Here is a 20,508-nt window from a genome sequence, read left to right on the forward strand (position 1 = left end):
TATTTGTTATGTGTTTTAGTTCATAAACATTCTGATAAAAAAGTTTTTGGAAAGTCTAAATATCCAATTTTCAATTAAAATAAATTTCATCCAATTCAATGTGGCTTATATTTGATCTAATTTACATTGAGTTATTAGAAATCGAAAATTTCATAATGTTATTTTAATTTTATTTATTAATATTTGTCTTCATTTAGACCTTTTCATTGTATCCTCAATTTTTTTGATAATTTTTTTTTGATTATTACTTTTGCTAATATAACCTAATCTACGTCATGGGCTCACAACTTACTGTAATATTTATAATAACCTGTCATGTTTCTATTGGATCTTTCCAATATATCATGGAATTTACACTGCTTCGTACAAGATATTATCTGATGAATTAAGGAATTGATCGAAGGTATTTAATATATCTGGCTGTCGTTCATCTATTAACTTTCAAAAATAAGTTGCATTTTCAGTTGAAATTGATCCATTATATCATAAACTTTTTCTAAACGTTTGGTTATCCAGCGAAACTCAGCTATAACACACAATTTATTATATCTATAAATATATTGAAAAAAATCACAAAACAGCCTGTGAACACCTAACGTCTTATAGACCATATTAAATTAAAAACCATAACATAAAAACTCTACATACTACTTTAAAAGAGTGTATAAAAATATAAGATGAAGTAAATTGCCGATTTAAAGTATATTCCACTTTTTTACTTTTATTTACTTGATCGAGAATATTGTACAGTGCACATTTTGTTGTTTTGCTATGATTCTTTGTATTACTGATGTTTGTTTTGCACGTAATAACACTTCTGTCAGAGCACCTTTGCACCTTGTCAATGAAAATATCCGTGATGAACACGAACGAAGCATCTTTAAAGCAAAAAATGCTAACAACGCAATTGCTCTAGCGTCGCGACTTGTCAAATGAGATTCGCGAAAAGAGACATTTATCCAGGTGTGCAGTTTAAAATGTCAGTTCCCATTTAACTCTCGGCGTCCGCCTCTCTTTCAAAGACCCGTCACTGCTTCTGATTTCTTTTGTTGTTTAAGTTCATCGCGTTAAATTTTTATTTTCCCATTACCCAGCTCGATGAATATGAATCCATTAGCGTTTGAAACAAAGCTAAGGCTAATTTGGAAAATATGGTTTGATATTATAAATAATTTCCAGACAGGGCGCCCGAGAAGAAGTGGATTTCATGGTTTCTCGAGCGTATAATATATATAAACTTCTTTATAACAATTAAAATGTTCGGTTAGAAAATTTTATGTTCAACAAATATATATATATATATATATATATATATATATATATAATAACTGTATTTATAGTAACATATTTATGTCAAAACCTTCAAGTACATCTATGTTAATGCCTATATTTAACTGTAACTAGTAAATTCTCTGTAATGTTTAAAACGTTTCAAAGTTTCAAAGTCAAAACATGTTTACTAACAAACAGGGCTATGAGAATCCTGAAGACATAATTTAATGTCAAAAATTATTCAAATAGTGAGGATTTAAATTATTAAGATTATTTAAGTTACAATATTATATATTATATTCGAATTATAACTATAAATGAGATATACTTCATGTAAAGTAGTAACAATATCCAAATTAACTGATGATAATGGTTACAATACAATATTGAGAAAGGTCAAATTAGAGTACAAGCAGCTATTAATAACAATAATAGGTGGACCAAGAAATAGTAAATGAAATGGAATAGTAAATGGAATCTAAATGGAAGTCTACAAAATTATCTCAAGTCATAATTCTTTTTCCATGTTATAAATATTACAAGAAACAGTTAAATTAGACCCTTAAAGTACATGAAAGAAAACAAAATTACAATTTTCGTGAACTAAAAATTAACCAATTTTGTTAAATATAAATAAATGTAATTCGGTCTCAACATTCACCTTAAGCAATATGTTACTGGTGACAACTTATTCATATATCCAACAAATTAAATAATTAATAATCCAACTTATCCAATTCATTAATTAAAAAATTAATTAATAATAACCATTTAAGAAAATATTTTATGAAAAAAAAATATAACTGCAACACACCAATATTTATTGAGTGATATTATAAAAGGTCAATTGAAAAGTCGCCGGGCTGATACATAGACGGAGCATTAGTATGTGAATTATAGCATTTTGAGTGAAGCAACTTTTGTTATTGTAAAAAAAATGCATAAAAAGACATTTCGCGTGTTGATAAAATATAGCTTTCTGAAGGGAAAAAATACAGTTGAGGCAAAAACTTGACTTGATGCCGAGTTTCCGGACACTGCCCCAGGAAAATCAACTATCAAGGATTGGTATGCTAAGTTTAGACGTGGTGATTGAAAAATTGAAGTGGATGAAACATGGCTTCATCATTTCACTCCGATGTCCATACGATGAACCCATTCCAAAGCGTGGGAAAATGCAACAATCGGCTGGCAGGTTTATGGCGTCTGTATTTTTGGATGCGCATTGAATAATTTTCATTGACTACCTTAAAAAGGAAGGACCATCAACAGTGACTATTTCATAGCATTATTGGACCGTTTGAAGGACGTAATCGCCGATAAACGGCCTTATTTGAAGAAAAAGAAACTTCTACTTCACCAAGACAATGCTCCGTGTCATAAGTCAGTGAAAACGATGGCAAATGTTGAATAAAAGATACCAATTTTTACAAAAAAAAAAAATGTGTTATACTGGGGACTTATCAATTGACCAGTTAGAATTATCTTTCGCATCTTAGAGAAAAAATCCTTTTACTGCTGTAATTTATTACAGTAAACTTTTACGATATCCTAAATTAGGCGTAAATGCATAATAATAAAACCATAAATTTTTAAGAATGAATAAAAATCTGTTGGCAGATCAATATTTTATTCATCAGAGCTGGTATCAGCGGTATTGACCTTTCGCCAACGCCATCCGAACAAAAAAATATTGTCCTCTGAATAGCGCAGCGTCTAGAGGGTAGAAACTTTGCAAAATACTTTCAATCTCGTTTAAATCGTTGCGCCTTTTTCTATACGTGTGATATATAATTCTAAACTTAACCGATGCTGTCATTGATTTATTTTCCATTACCTCATTTGAGTTAGCATTTTTATTTTGAAACAATGGAAATGAAGTTACAAACCATTTATGAATTAATATTATTTTGTATTTATGTTTATTTGAATCACTGGCAAGTAGCATGTTCAATGTCACATATAAATGTTTTCGTCCAACACACAATATACCACAACACCATCTTCCACCCTACCCTTCTGTTATTCTGTTTCTTTTTCAGCCAATAGTAATCACTTTGACAATGACATTTCAGCGGGGTACTCGGAGGACAGTGACTACACTTCGGACCTCAACTACCCCGTGGGGCAACACCCCAACTCGTCCGCCTCCCAATTTAGGGCGGCGGCCCATCAAATTAACACTCCCCAACGTTCGCTGGAGACGAGTCGGGAGAACTCGTACGAGCGAGACGATGGTACCGGCCAGCACTATCTCGGTGCTCAACAGAGTATGACTGTGCATCAACACCGTCTCAGTCCAGGGTCTCATAGGAGAAACTTGCAGCCATCACAACAGGTAACGCTTCTAGGAATTCAAATTGGTTTTCTGCGTTATATATGTTAATTGGGCCAAACATAAACACATTGTTTCTTCATCAGTGAAGATGTTGACGTGAACAAAAAGGCACTTGGCGGAAAATATTGCTTTTGACACTTAATTCGAAGGGAGTTAGTTTTCTGTGTTATATATGTTAATTGGGCCAAACATAAACACATTGTTTCTTCTTCAGTGAAGATGTTGACGTGAACAAAAAGGCACTTGGCGGAAAATATTGCTTTTGAAACTTACTTCGAAGGGAGTAACTTGAGTAACTGTCTTGTGTGTAACTTGACAGCAATTACTCAAGCAACTGAAAATAAAGTTTAGAAATTGAACTGAGCCATCATGGGAAAGCTAATATTTGAAGGCTCAGTCATATGTTCCAAATTCGGTGAATTATATATGATATTCTACATCAACATCCTTATTTATTAAATAATTCTCCGTCCCAGAGTTGCCAAATGCTCTGGCTGAACTGTGGATTAGTTTTAATTTCATAGCTTCAATACTTATCGGATAAATAATAACAAACCAATTGAAAAGTCCCCGGCCTACAATAGTAAAATACATTTTTTTGGCAAACATAAAGAAAACAAAATTAATTTTCTTTATTCAACATAATTCGCTTCAAGGATCATACACTGATTATAGCGACACTCCAACTTTTTGATACCATATTTGTGGTACAATTTTTTCCTTTGCTTCAAAATAGGCCTCAGTCTAGTCGATCACCTCTTCATTCGACGAAAATTTCTTCCTAGCGAGCATTCTTTTGATATCTGAGAACAGGAAATAGTTGCTGGGTGCCAGATCTGGAGAATACAGTGGTTGAGGAACTAATTTGAAGCCCAATTCATGGATTTTTGACACGGTGCATTGTCTCGGTGGAGCAGCACTTTCCTTTTCTTCAAATGCGGCTGTTTTTCAGCGATTTCGTCCTTTAAACTGCCCAATAACGTATAATAACTATGTAATAATCGCTGTTGATGATCCTTAATTGTTCAAGGTGGTCAATGAAAATTGTTCCACGCGCATCCCATAGTACAGACGCCATAACCTTGCCAGCCGACTGTTGCATTTTCCCACGCTTTGGAGCGGGTTCATCGTGTGCAGTCGACTCGGATGACCGTCGATTGGACTTCGGAGTGAAATGATGGAGCCCTGTTTCATCCAGTGTCACAAATCGACGCAAAAACTTGGGTTTATTACCCTTGATCATTTTCAAACACTGGTCCGAATCATCAACCCGTCGTTGTTTTTGTTCAAAAGTGAGCTCGCGCGGCGTACATTTTGCACAGAGGTTTCTCATTCCCTAATATTTGTGAACGATATGACGTATATGTTCAGTTGATATCTCTAGAGTGTCTGCTATTTCATTTCCTTTCAATTTATAGTCATTCAAAATTATTTTGTGGATTTTTTAATGTTTTCGTTGGTAACAACCTCTTTTGAGCATCCACTGCGTTCACTGTCTCCGGTACTCATTTCACCACGTCTAAACTTAGCATACATATCCTTGATGTTGATTTAATTTGTCTTACGATTTTTGTTAGGTTGGTAAAACTCAGTTAAAAAAGTTAGTATGATATGATTAAAAGTCATTAGTATGATATAGCATTAAAATTTGTTTCAAGAAATAGCTTTGTCTTTAGTTTATTATACTTCCCCTATAACAAGTGCTTTTGACTGTATTTTATCTTCTGATGATAAGTGCGAAAATAACTATATTTAATGAAATTTGGACTGCAGCAATCGAATGTACAAGGAAATAAACAAGTAAATACAAAAACAGAGGAGAACCGTCAGTATTTTTTTACTACTCATGGTATTGCTTATTCTAGATTTCTTTCCACCAGGAGAACTGTCAATAAAAATTATTATTAGAGAAGGGAAATTAAAGACAGATAACTTACGAGTTACTGAATATAATATGAACTCAATGAACTAATTGTTGACGATTGTTCTTATATAGTATCCTTCAACCAATTAATCAAAAAATACTTTTGTTGAATTACAACTGTCCTACCCGCATTATGTAACACCGTCAGTCCAGGTGGCAATACTGCAAACTTTAAAAATCACATCGAGGATATCTTTTTGAATATACTAGTAATAAATAAACTGGTTTTTTCTGAATTCTCACACGCATTTTAGACAGTAGGGCGGCCATTATTTGGTTCCCACTTATAATAGTATCTAAGTAAATAAATATGGACTTCGGTAATCAGAAGTATTAATCAGCTATTTAAAATTAAACAAGCAAAGAGCCAAAATTACGTTTGCCAGTTTATAACCTCTAATACGCTGGAAGACTGTAATAAAAAATTACCACAATATTGATTTATAATAATACTAAACTATAGAGGGCTTATTAAAAATACATTTGCATTAAAATTAAAAGTGTGATTATTAAGATTTTAAAAACATAAAATTTTATCAGACGCGCTACGAAACATTGACGTCACTTACCGTTTCCTAACCATCATTTCCGCAATCTAACTTTTGCATATGTTAGCGTCCTTCGATTTTATTTTGTTTTGCAATTTTGTTTTGCAAATTTTGTACAAGCAACGGAAATAAAATATGAATTAATAAATTAAACTGGGATTTATTAAGGCAAATAAACTAACTTTGTACAGAATTGCTTCATCCTAAATGGTCACCTTAACTGAAATAACAACTTTAAATAGAATGTTAGAACTTTTGTAGAATTGAAGTGAGTGAATATTCCAGATACATTAACCATGAAATGTTGCAGACTATTCAAGAACATTAAGTAAAAATATTTTCAGTATAACAGTTTGGCAAGAAAAATAATAAATGCAGGTAATAACTCTAAAGAGTGGGCAATAATAGCACAATCGCCACTTGGGAACTACGAGAAATGTCCTATCGAGTGCTCTATATTTTCTAAAATAAATCAAAATATTTTCGATTAAAAATCTAATGAAAATATTTATTAAAACTTCGAATTATCAGAATTCGAAGTTTCATATCATTTTATCAAAAATACCTTATACCAAAAGCTTTGATAAAAATGTTAAAATATCAAATAATTAATGTTATTTTAGACCTTTTATGTTTTCTTTAAAATATATTCTCTTGTATATAAAGTGTACAGTTGTATATTTTTCAGAGATATTCCCCTAATAATATTGAGGAATATAAAAGCTACACCAGTGCTGATCACAATTCAACACTTTACTCGGAAAACAGCTTAGATTCGGATCCACTCTTCTACAATAGCAGACCCCGGACCAAGCCCGACATTTTAAGGTAAAGAATCAGCCCCTCGTAATCATTATTCGAACACAAACACTATCCAATCAAAAGGCCCCTTTACTAATTACAGAGCTTTCAAGGGAGACAGACATTTAAAAAAAAAACGAGAAATAATTAATTATTCATTTCATCAAAAATCATCCATTTTAATTACAAAAGAAATTACCCGCAAAATATTCATTGATAATAAATCGAAGGCATTCTCGGAGATTAAAATTTGTAGAAATAATCCAGAAAGACTAAAGCGGGTCATTAGTAACCGTAAATCGGAAGCGACAGGTCTGAAAGTTTTAGGTCGAAAATTGTAGCTTGACGAAAACAACCTTCGAAAATTGGCGACGGAACTTGTAGAGAAACGAAAGTGGATGTAGTTATACTTTATATTTATTGTTTCTTTTCTTTTTTTCTGTTGAAGCCGTCGTCGAAAATATCAACGAGAAAGCGAAGAAAGGTAAACTAGAGTTGTTTGTTTAATTATGTTCACTAATAGCTTCTGTTATTCATTACATGGCACTGAACCTCACTATACATTCTGACATATTCACAATTAATGTTTTCATAATTCCATATCATCCTAACTATTAGGTGCTTGCATGAATTTTAATTGGACATATTTATTGGTGGACTACGAATTTTTTAATATATTCAACTGTTACAATAACTGAATTAACTTTTAAATTCGATGGATAAAATAACAGGATTTTGATATTCATTACTTTTGTTTGAATTGAATAATCGAAATTGAATTAAAGCCTTGATGAGCTTCGGAAGCAGATAAAAAAAATAGGGGACAATAATTGCAAAACCCAGCTCAATTTTCCAAGGCCAATTATATAGCCTATTATTTGATGAACAACTGCTTCCAGATATTTACCTGTAACAGGAAATATACAAAAGGGTAGAAAATGTAATTTCGAACCCGTTCAATATTCAGGTTCTATAGTCTGCTACGACACTCAGTTAGTTAGCCCAAAAGGATCCACATCGATACTGATTCAGAATTCAATAGCATATGCAGCAATAATTTTTTTTATATGAATATGGCGAGATCAGCAAGGTCAGCGTAAAGAAAGTTCTGTTATATGCAGACATAGCGCCTTCTGATTACAAGTGAATCAAGTCGAAGTAGGTTGTAATTGTTGGCACACAATTTCGAAATGGTGAATAATTGTGAAAATGGATCGATTGGGTAGCGGCCAAAGAAGCATTGTTCTTTCGATATAGTATCGCTAAGTTGTCAGAAATATTTGAGAAATGTTTATATTTGGTGGTTATATTTTGTACCTTTTTCAGTAAACACCAATATTAATAATAAATTCAAAAAGTCATATAACCTGCAGAAATCACAATACATGCCAGCAGCTAATATATGTTTTGAGGTATAAAATTTGATTTTACAAGTCAATATAGTAAATATAATTAAATACATATTTACTGGGTGGAAAAATAATTTCGGTTTTATAAAAATTAATAACTACTTGTTAATAGAATTAATATAATACCTATTATTAACTAATTTACTACTTTTCTCGCGGATTTATAGCAAAAAACTGAAGAAAATATATATTTGCATATATCTGAAAAAGCCAGGAGAGCAAATCTATATGGGGTATTTCCAAAATATATCTCTCATCACCAAAATAGTTGAGAAATCTTCACTCATTTTCACACTAAGGTCAAATTGCTTAAATATAAATTATTTTTATCAGGATGGAAAAAATTAAAATGACATATTTATGAAGGTGTATGATATGATCATTGTTGAACAAAAAATATAGAAAGGGCTTTTTCATAAGTAACTTTTATGATCATAATCAATGTATTAGTGAAATTTAGTAAGTCGAAATTTTCAATATCTTCTAACAATAAAAATTATCAATTTGAATTCAGAAACAAAAATACTGAAGATTCTTTTGAAAAGGTATACATTTGTTCCATAGTTTTCTTAGGTGTAGCATATGCTTTGACAAAGTTTGAAACAAAATCTTAATGCACAAAGTAAACAATAGGCTTCCAGATATGCATAGACGTTAACAACCTGTATCTTCAAGGGACTATTCGGAAGCAAATAAGTGGATCAATATTCCAAATTGAAGGATATTTAGGCATGAGTACTCTAATGTAACTTCTTGGGCTCTATCCTCATCTCATCTATCTTATTTATATTGATGCTCCATTAGGAGTAGATAAAATTCAAGATGCATCTAAAGAGAAAATTCGAATAGCTAGCGTTAACGTAATAGACTGAACCAAATAATGATGAATTCAACAAAAAGAGAAAAACAAAATTAGACGATTTGAAAATATAAACAGATAGATTGGCTTATACCTATAGTCAAGTTCTAAAGTCAATGTCCAGTAGTATGTATGCAATGAAGACTTGCTTCGAGAGCTACGGACAAAGAAAAAATTAAAAAGTTGGAGAGCACGAGGCGAGACATGCATTAAAACTCAGAGACTATGCTATAAATCATTAACAGACTAAATACAACCAAACTATCGGAACGTGTGTGTCTACAAGTGCAAATAAATATTCGAAAAGTGTAGGAGCCCAGTTTCATATAGAATTACAACTTAAAAACTATATGATTTATGCATGAATATAATCAGAAATGTCTATATTTTGACAACTTCATACTTATGACTTTATTAATTCACATACGTACTTCATAATAAATGTATTAGTGTTGATTTTTACGGAACACATTTTCTTTAGACTTTAATAAACAGTTTTTGCATATAGTTTGATAATAATTATACAGCAGAAGCCTATGCAGTAACAGAGTCAAGTCGTCCTTTTGGATGGCAACGCTTGGCCATAGGCTACAAGAGTTCTGAAAGATATTTAGACTGTCGCATCTCAAATAGAAAGTTCTGTTATATACAGACATAGCGCCTTCTGATTACAAGTGAATCAAGTCGAAGTAGGTTGTAATTGTTGGCACACAATTTCGAAATGGTGAATAATTGTGAAAATGGATCGATTGGGTAGCGGCCAAAGAAGCATTGTTCTTTCGATATAGTATCGCTAAGTTGTCAGAAATATTTGAGAAATGTTTATATTTGGTGGTTATATTTTGTACCTTTTTCAGTAAACACCAATATTAATAATAAATTCAAAAAGTCATATAACCTGCAGAAATCACAATACATGCCAGCAGCTAATATATGTTTTGAGGTATAAAATTTGATTTTACAAGTCAATATAGTAAATATAATTAAATACATATTTACTGGGTGGAAAAATAATTTCGGTTTTATAAAAATAAATAATTACTTGTTAATAGAATTAATATAATACCTATTATTAACTAATTTACTACTTTTCTCGCGGATTTATAGCAAAAAACTGAAGAAAATATATATTTGCATATATCTGAAAAAGCCAGGAGAGCAAATCTATATGGGGTATTTCCAAAATATATCTCTCATCACCAAAATAGTTGAGAAATCTTCACTAATTTTGACACTAAAGTCAAATTGCTAAAATATAAATTTACTTACTTTCACTGTTATTGACTAATATTACTCACGTTAGATCAATAAATTTGTTACAATGTCAATATTGGACATATAATTGTATTTAACAGAAAGTACTGAAATTAGCAATATAATAAAATACTTTGTTGTTTCTATTTCCTTCAAAATATGGGTTATCCTAAAAGTTATACAAGAAATTTGGAGCAATACATTGTGCTATGTATCTCATAAGACTTACTAGATTAAATTATTTGTTGGCATAGAAAGTTTGGACTACAACTAACTGTAACATCATCTAATATAGGCAAAAATAACTCACAATATCAAGCACTTTTGTTCAGAAAGTAACAGTGACACGTAATCAATCAAGTTGTGATGAATCAATCAGATCTTTTGCCTGATCATTTATCTCACCGGCAGTTCAGATCGGCAAATATCAGAGTTATAGTAACGAGATAACAATAAAATTATAATATTTTGAAATATTAAATAACTTAATAGGTAGGATGATTCCGATTTTAAAGAATTATTAATTTATGTTCGTAATAATTTAGGTTATTTTAAGCCAATTTAAATGTAGGTAATAATTAATCTAAGACTATATTTTGGATCGTAAACATTTTCTGTGTTTCTGATGTCAACATACGTATACTACTCATCAAATTCACAAATAATTACAATTTAAAATGCTTAAATATGGAACATTAACAACATACTGACTTTCAAAAATAATAATTAATTTATGTGATTTGCTTCAGTTATATTTATTTATAATAAAGAAATTGCAAACTTATTATTATATTAAAATATTTTCAATTGTTTAAGAATTCAAAACAAATGAAGACGATTTAAACTGACCGTAACATAGAAATGGATTCAGAATATTGAGACACATAAACCGAAATTATTTTCTTAAAATAAACAAATATCTGTACGCATTTATATCTCAAAATGAGTAAATCAAAATTGATCTAATAATATTCTATACTTAATTTTGTATGTCACACTAACCATTTTCTGCACAAATACACCTTCCTTCGTCAACATTTTCCATTCCCAAACCGTATAAATTTTTTGTCATCATAATTTACCTTAATCTGGGGATTTTAGCAAATGTACATTTATAATACCTTGTGTCACATACCAATATTTCATCAAAACGACTGTCCACTTTAATAGCCCCCTGCCAACTTAGATTTAAGCTTAGCTTAATTTTGGAGATAGCTTTATGAGCTGCTTTTTTAATATATATTGACAAATATAGAAATTACTAAATAAACATTAAATTAATATGTATTGGAGCATACATACAAATCGTGTCACATTTTAAAAATGTCAATAGTTATTTTTGTACCATTGAATTTTTTAAATATATTCAAATATTTCGAAATTATTAAAATACTTCTTTAAATTCGAAATATAAATATATAATTAATATAATATAATAAAAACTAATTTAATTAAAAGCTATATAAGAAAACTGGAATACTCTTATTCATAATATCATAACCGAACGTTATCTAATGATTTATTATTCTACTGTACCTACTGATTTTAATATCGATTGATGATTTAAGTATTTACATAATAATACTAGACTAATTGATTAAATATTCTAAATGATAATAGAGATTCCTTTTATACTTAGATTAAAAATAACTGTTATTCAATCATTCACTCTGTAATTAGTTTACTCTATAAAGATCAACATACCCTCTAGATTTCTCTAGAAATCTCTATATTTAACCAATTTTTCGATTGACAGTATGAATTTAAAAAAAAAATAATAATGCATCTTCAGGTGTAAATAAAACATTATAATAGATAAATATTCCTTGATTTATAATTTTCAATTTTATACTGAACATATGCTGATCATAGTACTGACCATGGATGTTTCAATCTCAATATATATCACACGATAATTATTTTTAATATTGAACATATACTGATCATAGTAATGACCATGGATGCCTCAGTCTCAATATATGTCATAGAATGATTATTTTTAATATTGAACATATACTGATCATAGTAATGACCATAGATGTCTCAATCTCAATATATGTCATAGGATGGTTATTTTTAATATTGAGTATATACTGATGATGATCATTGATGTCTCAGTCTCAATATATGTCATAGGATGATTATTTTTAATATTTAACATATGCTGGTCATAGTAATGACTATGGATATCTCAATCTCAATGTATGTCATAGGATGGTTATTTTTAAATGACCCTTAAATTGGTTATTTTTTAAATGTTTCATCATGAGATTGACGAAATATACTCTCATGTGAATTATGAGTCCAGATGAGAGTTAGTATATTCTCAATAATGGACAATATTCTTTTTCAAAAATATGCGCTCCAGTACTCTTAACATTCCAATACCTACAATATTAACTAAAAATTGTATTAGTTAGTAGTTGTAATAGTAGCCTTATAAAGTAATAATTAAAATGGCAGAAAATTTTGAATCGTTACGTGTCAAGAATAGCATCATCCAATAATTATATGAGACTGTTAATTGCAGTGTAATCTATGAGTCAAACTGGAGAATTATATAGTAATTTGTTTCAACTTAAGTTCTTTTTTAAGTAAATATAAACTAACAGAGATTAATTTTTGCAAGTTAATATAAATAAATAACAATTATACTACAAAATTATATTAATTTGTAAGATTCAAAAAAAAACTGTATTTCTTGTTTCTCGTCTTGAATTTATTTATTGATTTTTATTGAATATTTACCCATCAGCCATTAATTCTCTTTATGTGATAGTTATAGTATAAGAAATGTGACTGAAAAAATATACATATAACTATCGAAGTTAAATTTTGTTAAATATTTATATAAATTGACTGAATGTGTTACAGTTTCTTTCTGTGCATAAGTTACAATTATAAATGAATTTAAATCATTGGTGAACTGTATGGGTTAGTAGTGGTTAGTAGTTTTATTTTAAAGAATGAAGAATATTTTTTATGTAATAATCTCGAATCTATGTTGTACGTAATCAATTCTAACAGAATACAAAGGCCAACCTTCTAGTTTATGACTAAATAAAGCTTTATATTAATATGTGAGTTTCAAAAATCCTTTTAGTTATTTTCATATTTAATTTATGGATTTTTATTAAATATCAATCTATCAGCTCTAAAGTCCTTTTTTTTGCTAAAATACTCTAAAATATGTAGCTACAAAAATAATATATAAAATTAAATAAATGCTAAATTAATAGAAATGTAGGTATACACAAAATATTTTTTTGACAAATTTATCTGAAAAAACTAAATAACGTTAAATTGATTGTAAATATCATAGAATATATATTTCCTTAAGTTTCTTATGTTTCAAGTATCTAAGTATCTAAGGATGATGTGTCCAAAATGTATACAAAATTGACATTTTTAAGCATTATCACGCTGTTATATAGCACAATACGCTTTAAATAATCACGAATTAAGAAACAAAAAGTTGATATACATATTTTTTCAGTCAAGATATGTGGGTGAGCTGCGAGAGTTCGTATTACAATCAAAGCATGGACAATATGGATGCCGGATATCCGATGGAGCAGGATTATTACGCGCCACAGTCGCAATCAGCTAGCAGAAAAGGTAATCCATAACAGTTTTTATGAATTTACTTTATTTTAATTAAACGATCATTGCATAGTCTTGTTTGGGTTTTCCTTTTTGGGTTTATTCGGCACGGCTTTCACCTCACTTGTCGTAGTTTTCGCCTTTTTCGGCTCCTCCTTGTTGGCGGCCGACGAATCTCGCACCTTTTTCTTCGCTAACGGCTGATCATCTCCTGGAAACAAACAGAAATTCACGTCTTGAATAGCTCCCAATCCAATCTGCGTTAACATTAAGTCTCCGAATTTCACGCCAGATTCGGAAAATGAAAGAAAATATACATACGTTGTTTTTTCTACGCTTGTCGGGATTGGAAGGAGGAGAAAACAAGGAACAGTCAAAAACGTTGAGGATTTCTTTAGATTGGCTTTTTACGGAAATTCCCGGAAATGATATTTTGAATTGAGTTAAAAATGATTTCGCACTGTTATGGTTATACGTCGTCTGTCTGAGAACTTTTCACTACTATATTTTTAAAATGTTTTTTGCAGAAGAGGCGTTGAGATGAATGAATAAAATGTTTCAAGCTGCATAAAAAGGCAAAAAAATATATTGAAATTTCTTGTATTGCTTAAACAAACACACTAGCCTGTGATATAACTCCTTTCTCCCGGTAGGCTTCTTTTTTATGGTCAAGTTTCCAGCGCCGCTTTCCTGATGCGACAAATAAAAACACTTTACATAAAGCACTTAATCACTAATTGTTCGCCGATAATTAAGAGTTCGCCTCACCTCCCATACTAAATTATTCAGTTCTTTAGAAACTAACGTACGTTGGAAGAAATTTAGAAACTTTGAAGCGGACCCTGTATGAATATTCCTTTGGTCAGAATATAAAGATGTAAAAATATTATTGTCTTAATGGAGATAAATTTAGAATCATTCAGATTAACAGGTTGATATTGGGGGCAAAAGTGCCACTACCATTTTGATTACCTTTAACTTTGCTAAAAAAAAAAGATAAGTAAGTTTGGTTTTCATAAAAGCTTATTTGGTCTTTACGTTTTATTTTCATTGTGATATATTCTTGCGTGAGTATATCGGCTAAATGGTGACTGCGATTCGCTATGCAACTTTCGGACCTTTTTAAGGCATTTTTCATGACATCCTTCAACATCTGAGGCTGAATTTTTTCAATTTCCTGACGAATATTGTCTTTGAGATGTTGAATCATGGAGGGCTTATTCGCATAAATTTTTGATTTTAAAAAACTCCATAAGAAAATATTTGGTGCTATCAAATCCGGTGGTCTGGCTGGCCATGCTAAATCGCCACTTCGCGAAATTAGTTTTCGTGGAAAAACACCATTCAATAATTAAATTGTTGAACGGGCTGTGTATGTTGTGGCCTCTTCTTGCTGAAATCACATGTCCTCACAAGGAAATTTCGAATAATATCTTGATACCGTTCAGCAGTAACACTAACTGATAGAACGATTATTTTCAATACAAATTGTCACTATTTCTGCTCGTTCTAGTGGCGTATATTTATCCATAATAAAATTTGGACATTGACACAACACAATGGTTAAAGCAAAACTGAGTTAAACGACACGTAATCAAGATGGCGTGCAATCAAAATGGCAGCAGGACTTTTGCCCCTAGTGTTATTGCTTTTTTCCTTTATCAGGATAATTATCATTTATTCAGGAAATGATACATTTGCAATTATTTCATTAAAAATTAACTTTCGTCATTCGTATAATCTCTCAGTAACTCAATAAACACCTTATGGGGCACTACTTAGATGTTTATAGAGATTAAAAATGGGAAGAAATTTTAAAGGTGTTTTAGGAATTTTATTCAACCACTGATTGATAATATTTTGCTATTGATGAATTGTGTCCAAAGGGATTAATTTGAGCAAGGCGGAATAAATAAAAAAAATAAACTCTTTTTATGTTTCGTTTAAAATATATTTCCTTTAGTTTTTGATCACAGCAGTATTATATAATTTAATTTAGCCCTAATAATACCCATTCTCTAGTGGTGAAGAAAGAGCCTTGCTTTTGTAGCAATTTAATTGGTGCAGAATATATGGAAATTAAACTTCGTTAAATATTCATATAAATTAACTGTTACAATTTTATTTTCTGCATAAATTATAATTTAAAATGAATTGAAATGTTTTAAAATATTTTTTGCGAATATATCAGCAAATATACGTCTCCTTCATTACCAATTCCGACAGTTCGTTTAATAATTCGATATAAAAGATCTTAATGTAAAATGTGATTTAATTCTTATTAAATTGGAATCACTAGTCTACGGCAAGTGCGTTTAAAACACCATCTACATAGTAGGTAAGTTGGAAGCCTGAAGTACTTTTGTAATGAAAAAACAAAATTTAGAAAATAATATGTGAGAAATAATGATCATTATATTCATATTTTGTATTTTACTGTATATGGGCAGCATTAAGGATTATAGTGGAGACTGCAAAGAAAACTGCAAAGCGGATATTAAATATTAATAAAAAAGGTATTACACGCAGGCGATTTACAAAGTTCACTTCCATTTTTAAATAGAGTTTCAAAATAAATGATGTTTTCAGTCACTGACTATTGAAGGCCAACTTATTTCATATACAGGCCGTTGAAACAAAAAGAAATGTTAATACTTCCCATCCAGTGTATTCTATTTCACTCCAATATTAACCTGCTGATATTGAAAATTTGAAACGCCGCAGTAGTAGGGTGTTTTTTAAACAATTCGAAATATTAAACTATTTTTATCAGGATGGAACAAATTAAAATGACATATTTATGAAGGTGTATGATATGATCATTGTTGAACAAAAAATATAGAAAGGGCTTTTTCATAAGTAACTTTTATGATCATAATCAATGTATTAGTGAAACTAAGTAAGTCGAAATTTTCAATATCTTCTAACAATACAAATTATCAGTTTGAATTCAGAAACAAAAATACTGAAGATTCTTTTGAAAAGGCATACATTTGTTCCATAGTTTTCTTAGGTGTAGCATATGCTTTGACAAAGTTTGAAACAAAATCTTCATATACAAAGTAAACAATATGCTTCCAAGTATGCAGAGATGTTAACATCTTGTATCTTCAACAGACTATTGGGAGGCAAATAAGTGGATCAATATTCCAAATTGAAGGATATTTAGGCATGAGTACTCTAATGTAACTTCTTGGGCTCTATCCTCATCTCATCTATCTTATTTACATTGATGCTCCATTAGGAGTAGATAAAATTCAAGATGCATCTAAAGAGAAAATTCGAATAGCTAGCGTTAACGTAATAGACTGAACCGAATAATGATGAATTCAACAAAAAGAGAAAAACAAAATTAGACGATTTGAAAATATAAACAGATAGATTGGCTTATAACCTATAGTCAAGTTCTAAAGTCAATGTCCAGTAGTATGTATGCAATGAAGACTTGCTTCGAGAGCTACGGACAAAGAAAAAATTAAAAAGTTGGAGAGTACCGAGACATGCATTAAAACTCAGAGACTATGCTATAAAACATTAACAGACTAAATACAACCAAACTATCGGAACGTGTGTGTCTACAAGTGCAATCGGTATAGAGCTTGTATGGTGAACTATAATCTATGTGAACTCATAAATATTCGAAAAGTGTAGGAGCCCAGTTTCATATAGAATTACAATTTAAAAACTATATGATTTATGCATGAATATAATCAGAAATGTCTATATTTTGACAACTTCATACTTATGAGTTTATTAATTCACATACGTACTTCATAATAAATGTATTAGTGTTGATTTTTAGGGAACACATTTTTTTAGACTTTAACAAACAGTTTTTGTATATAGTTTAATAATAATTATACAGCAGAAGCCTATGCAGTTGATTTTGTAGGTTTTGAAAGCATTGCAAATCACGACTGTAAATATTTTATTGGAAAATTTGCAGTAATAATCAGGCGACCTTCAAAAATATTCGTAAAAATTATCTAAATAATAGGTAATCCAACATTTACCTTTGGTAGTTTTGGTTCCTTTCGGTTTCTTGGTACCTTTATCCCGTGATCGTTCCCGTTGATTAGTTCTAGTCATGGCCCAGAAAAAGAGCGTGTTAATCACTAAAAATTTTGAATATTTTAAAAGTGACTTTTATTGACATCCGTATATCCATAGAAACATAATCATTTTTATTTTTTAGCACTAAGAAGACCAAGCCTGGAAAGACAAACAACATTATACGATGATTCAATATATTACAATGATACAGGGCAAACAACGTTTTATACCGCACCGGAAGTCACACAAATTAATTACCTTACCAGGTAAATATAAATTAATTTCAGTTATTCCATCTAAATATATTATTTCATAATTTCATTGACGTAAGTATTCATTAAATTTAATAAAAACATTCTTCGTCACCTTTACGCTCGTAAATATTTCCGTTAGAACATTAAATGAGATCTTATCCAATTGTCTAAATTGGATTTTAGATGCGAAAATATCCGTACATTTTAACATAATATTGCGTTAATAATCTGAGAAAAGACTCTCTTAAAAATTGGAACGAATACGGTGCAATCAGTGTTTATTTTAAAAGCAGAAATTCAACTTATTATCTTGCTAATTTCCGGGATATCTTAAATTAATTATGTAAAAAAGCCATCCGCTTTTAAGAGCATTTTGTTTTTAGCGTTGATTCTAAAATTAGGGTAACTGTGATTTTTTTCATCAGAAAATCTGAATTATATCGGTGTAATTACAATTATTATAGCTGAAAAACGAATTTGCTCGAAGCATGAATATTAAGGTTTGATAAAATATTAAATAATGGTCGAATACAAGAGGTCATAGCGTATATTTTTTACACTTACCTTTCTTTATTTGAGCTCGATTTTAGTGACGATGCATAGCAGAAAGCTTAAAAAAATATAACTCATTGAAATATATCTATTCATGTATTCATTCGTACACTAGCTATACAGTCAGCTAAGTCAAAGCTTCATTTTCAAAAATTCTGATTGCCCATAATATTTTCCTTTTTCGACATAAACAACCATTAAAAAGTTATTAATTATTCAATGAGAAATCAGAAAATCTGATATCTGACTTGCATATCTAACTTACATATATTATAGATACTTCACTATGATAAGCTCCTTATAATGCTTTTTAATTATAGTTATGTTTCAACACGGATAACTTTTGGTCATTGGAATTATTCTGAAGCATTTTTTGAGTACATATACATTTTTCAAATAAAACTAAAGAAATTGAAGACTATTGGAAATATTACTTTAAATTCTACAGAACTTCCTGAATGGTTCAAAGTTTGCCTCAAAAGGGGCTTCAAAAGAAAAAAAAAGTATCGAAATTACTTCGTAACCTAAAATCTTACTTTCCTTTTTTTCAGTTCAACAACATTCAATCAGAATCAAAGCTGCGATGAATATTACGACAGCCTGTCGTATCCGTTCCAAGAGGAACGATATGGACAGGATGAAGAGGATCGCCAGTGGGATTCGGGAGGGTACTACGATAACACCACCGCTAACGTCACACCTCCTGCGAAAACTGGTAAAAAACTTCCTATAATTCCTCAGAATTACAAGCGGCGGTCTTCGTTTGCATCAACCGGTGAAGAGAACTATCGACCTTCAATTACGACGCCTTTGGGACGTCGTAAAATGCCTCAAATACCCACTAGGAGGAGCACCAGTCGTCAGAGTTCCTTCACCGATGACAGTTTTAAAGGTCCGGACTATGTTTCGCACAGGGGTGCTAGTTTGCCACCGACACCTACCAGGAGTTCGAGTAGGATTATGCCGAAGATGCAGACACCTGCGAAAGCGGCTTTCAACAGTTTGCCAGCTACTCCGGGCCGACAGCTGCCGAAGCCCAACCTGAACCAGAGGAAGGGCGGCAGAAATGGGCGACTGAAAAGGACCAGCTCAGCGGAATATGGAGAGACTGACACTTATGATAATTATTATTTAAGAGCTGGTAAGTCATATGAAAATAATTACGTTATAGTTAAAATCAATGAGATCACCGCAAGAAAATAAAAATGAAATAATATAATTCTCATACGGTCTTTTCTATATTAATATTAATTTTCTATAATTAATATTAATTTATTATTTCTATATAAATATTATTATTAATAAAAATACATACATTTGCATGTTTTCAAAGTCTAACCCTTCAATAGTATGCCAGTAAGAGATTTTTTCAAAATTTAAAGTATTTTCGGATGCATTGTTTTAATGACCCGGCATCTAAATCAAATACAAAACATAAGACGCGATTTTATTACTTCTTTTGAGGCTGTTAATATGATATGTTATATCAAGTTCTACAGAACCGATTTACTTGATATGTGGTGTGAGCCTTCTATATACATTCTTCAATCGTATCGAAGTAACACTATTAAAAAAATTAATAAAAGAATTTTTTTAAAAGTTTTAAAAAATCTAAAGTTCTAATTTGACTTTTTTTACACC

The 20,508-nt window shown here is 30.6% G+C and overlaps 1 protein-coding gene and 1 long non-coding RNA gene across 2 annotated transcripts in view; one reads left to right on the top strand and one right to left on the bottom strand.

The window, feature by feature from the left end:
* Positions 1–20,508, top strand: part of LOC143195759 (uncharacterized) — a 257,592-nt gene that overhangs the window by 141,935 nt on the left and 95,149 nt on the right. Inside the window, exons 7-12 of the mRNA XM_076403199.1 lie at positions 3,315–3,610; positions 6,771–6,910; positions 7,332–7,367; positions 13,902–14,023; positions 18,204–18,327; positions 19,419–20,008. Coding sequence (XP_076259314.1) covers positions 3,315–3,610; positions 6,771–6,910; positions 7,332–7,367; positions 13,902–14,023; positions 18,204–18,327; positions 19,419–20,008 — 1,308 coding nt within the window. The remainder of the gene's footprint in view (positions 1–3,314; positions 3,611–6,770; positions 6,911–7,331; positions 7,368–13,901; positions 14,024–18,203; positions 18,328–19,418; positions 20,009–20,508) is intronic.
* LOC143195765 (uncharacterized) lies at positions 14,035–18,171 on the bottom strand. The gene is made up of 2 exons (XR_013005591.1): positions 18,022–18,171; positions 14,035–14,219 (listed from the first exon to the last, which is right to left on the bottom strand). It is a non-coding gene; the product is annotated as an uncharacterized LOC143195765 (long non-coding RNA).

Source organism: Rhynchophorus ferrugineus, unplaced genomic scaffold (assembly GCF_030347505.1).
Source record: "Rhynchophorus ferrugineus isolate W39M unplaced genomic scaffold, kcgeb_rfMv2 rfM4, whole genome shotgun sequence".
Taxonomy (NCBI): Eukaryota; Metazoa; Arthropoda; class Insecta; order Coleoptera; family Curculionidae; genus Rhynchophorus; species Rhynchophorus ferrugineus.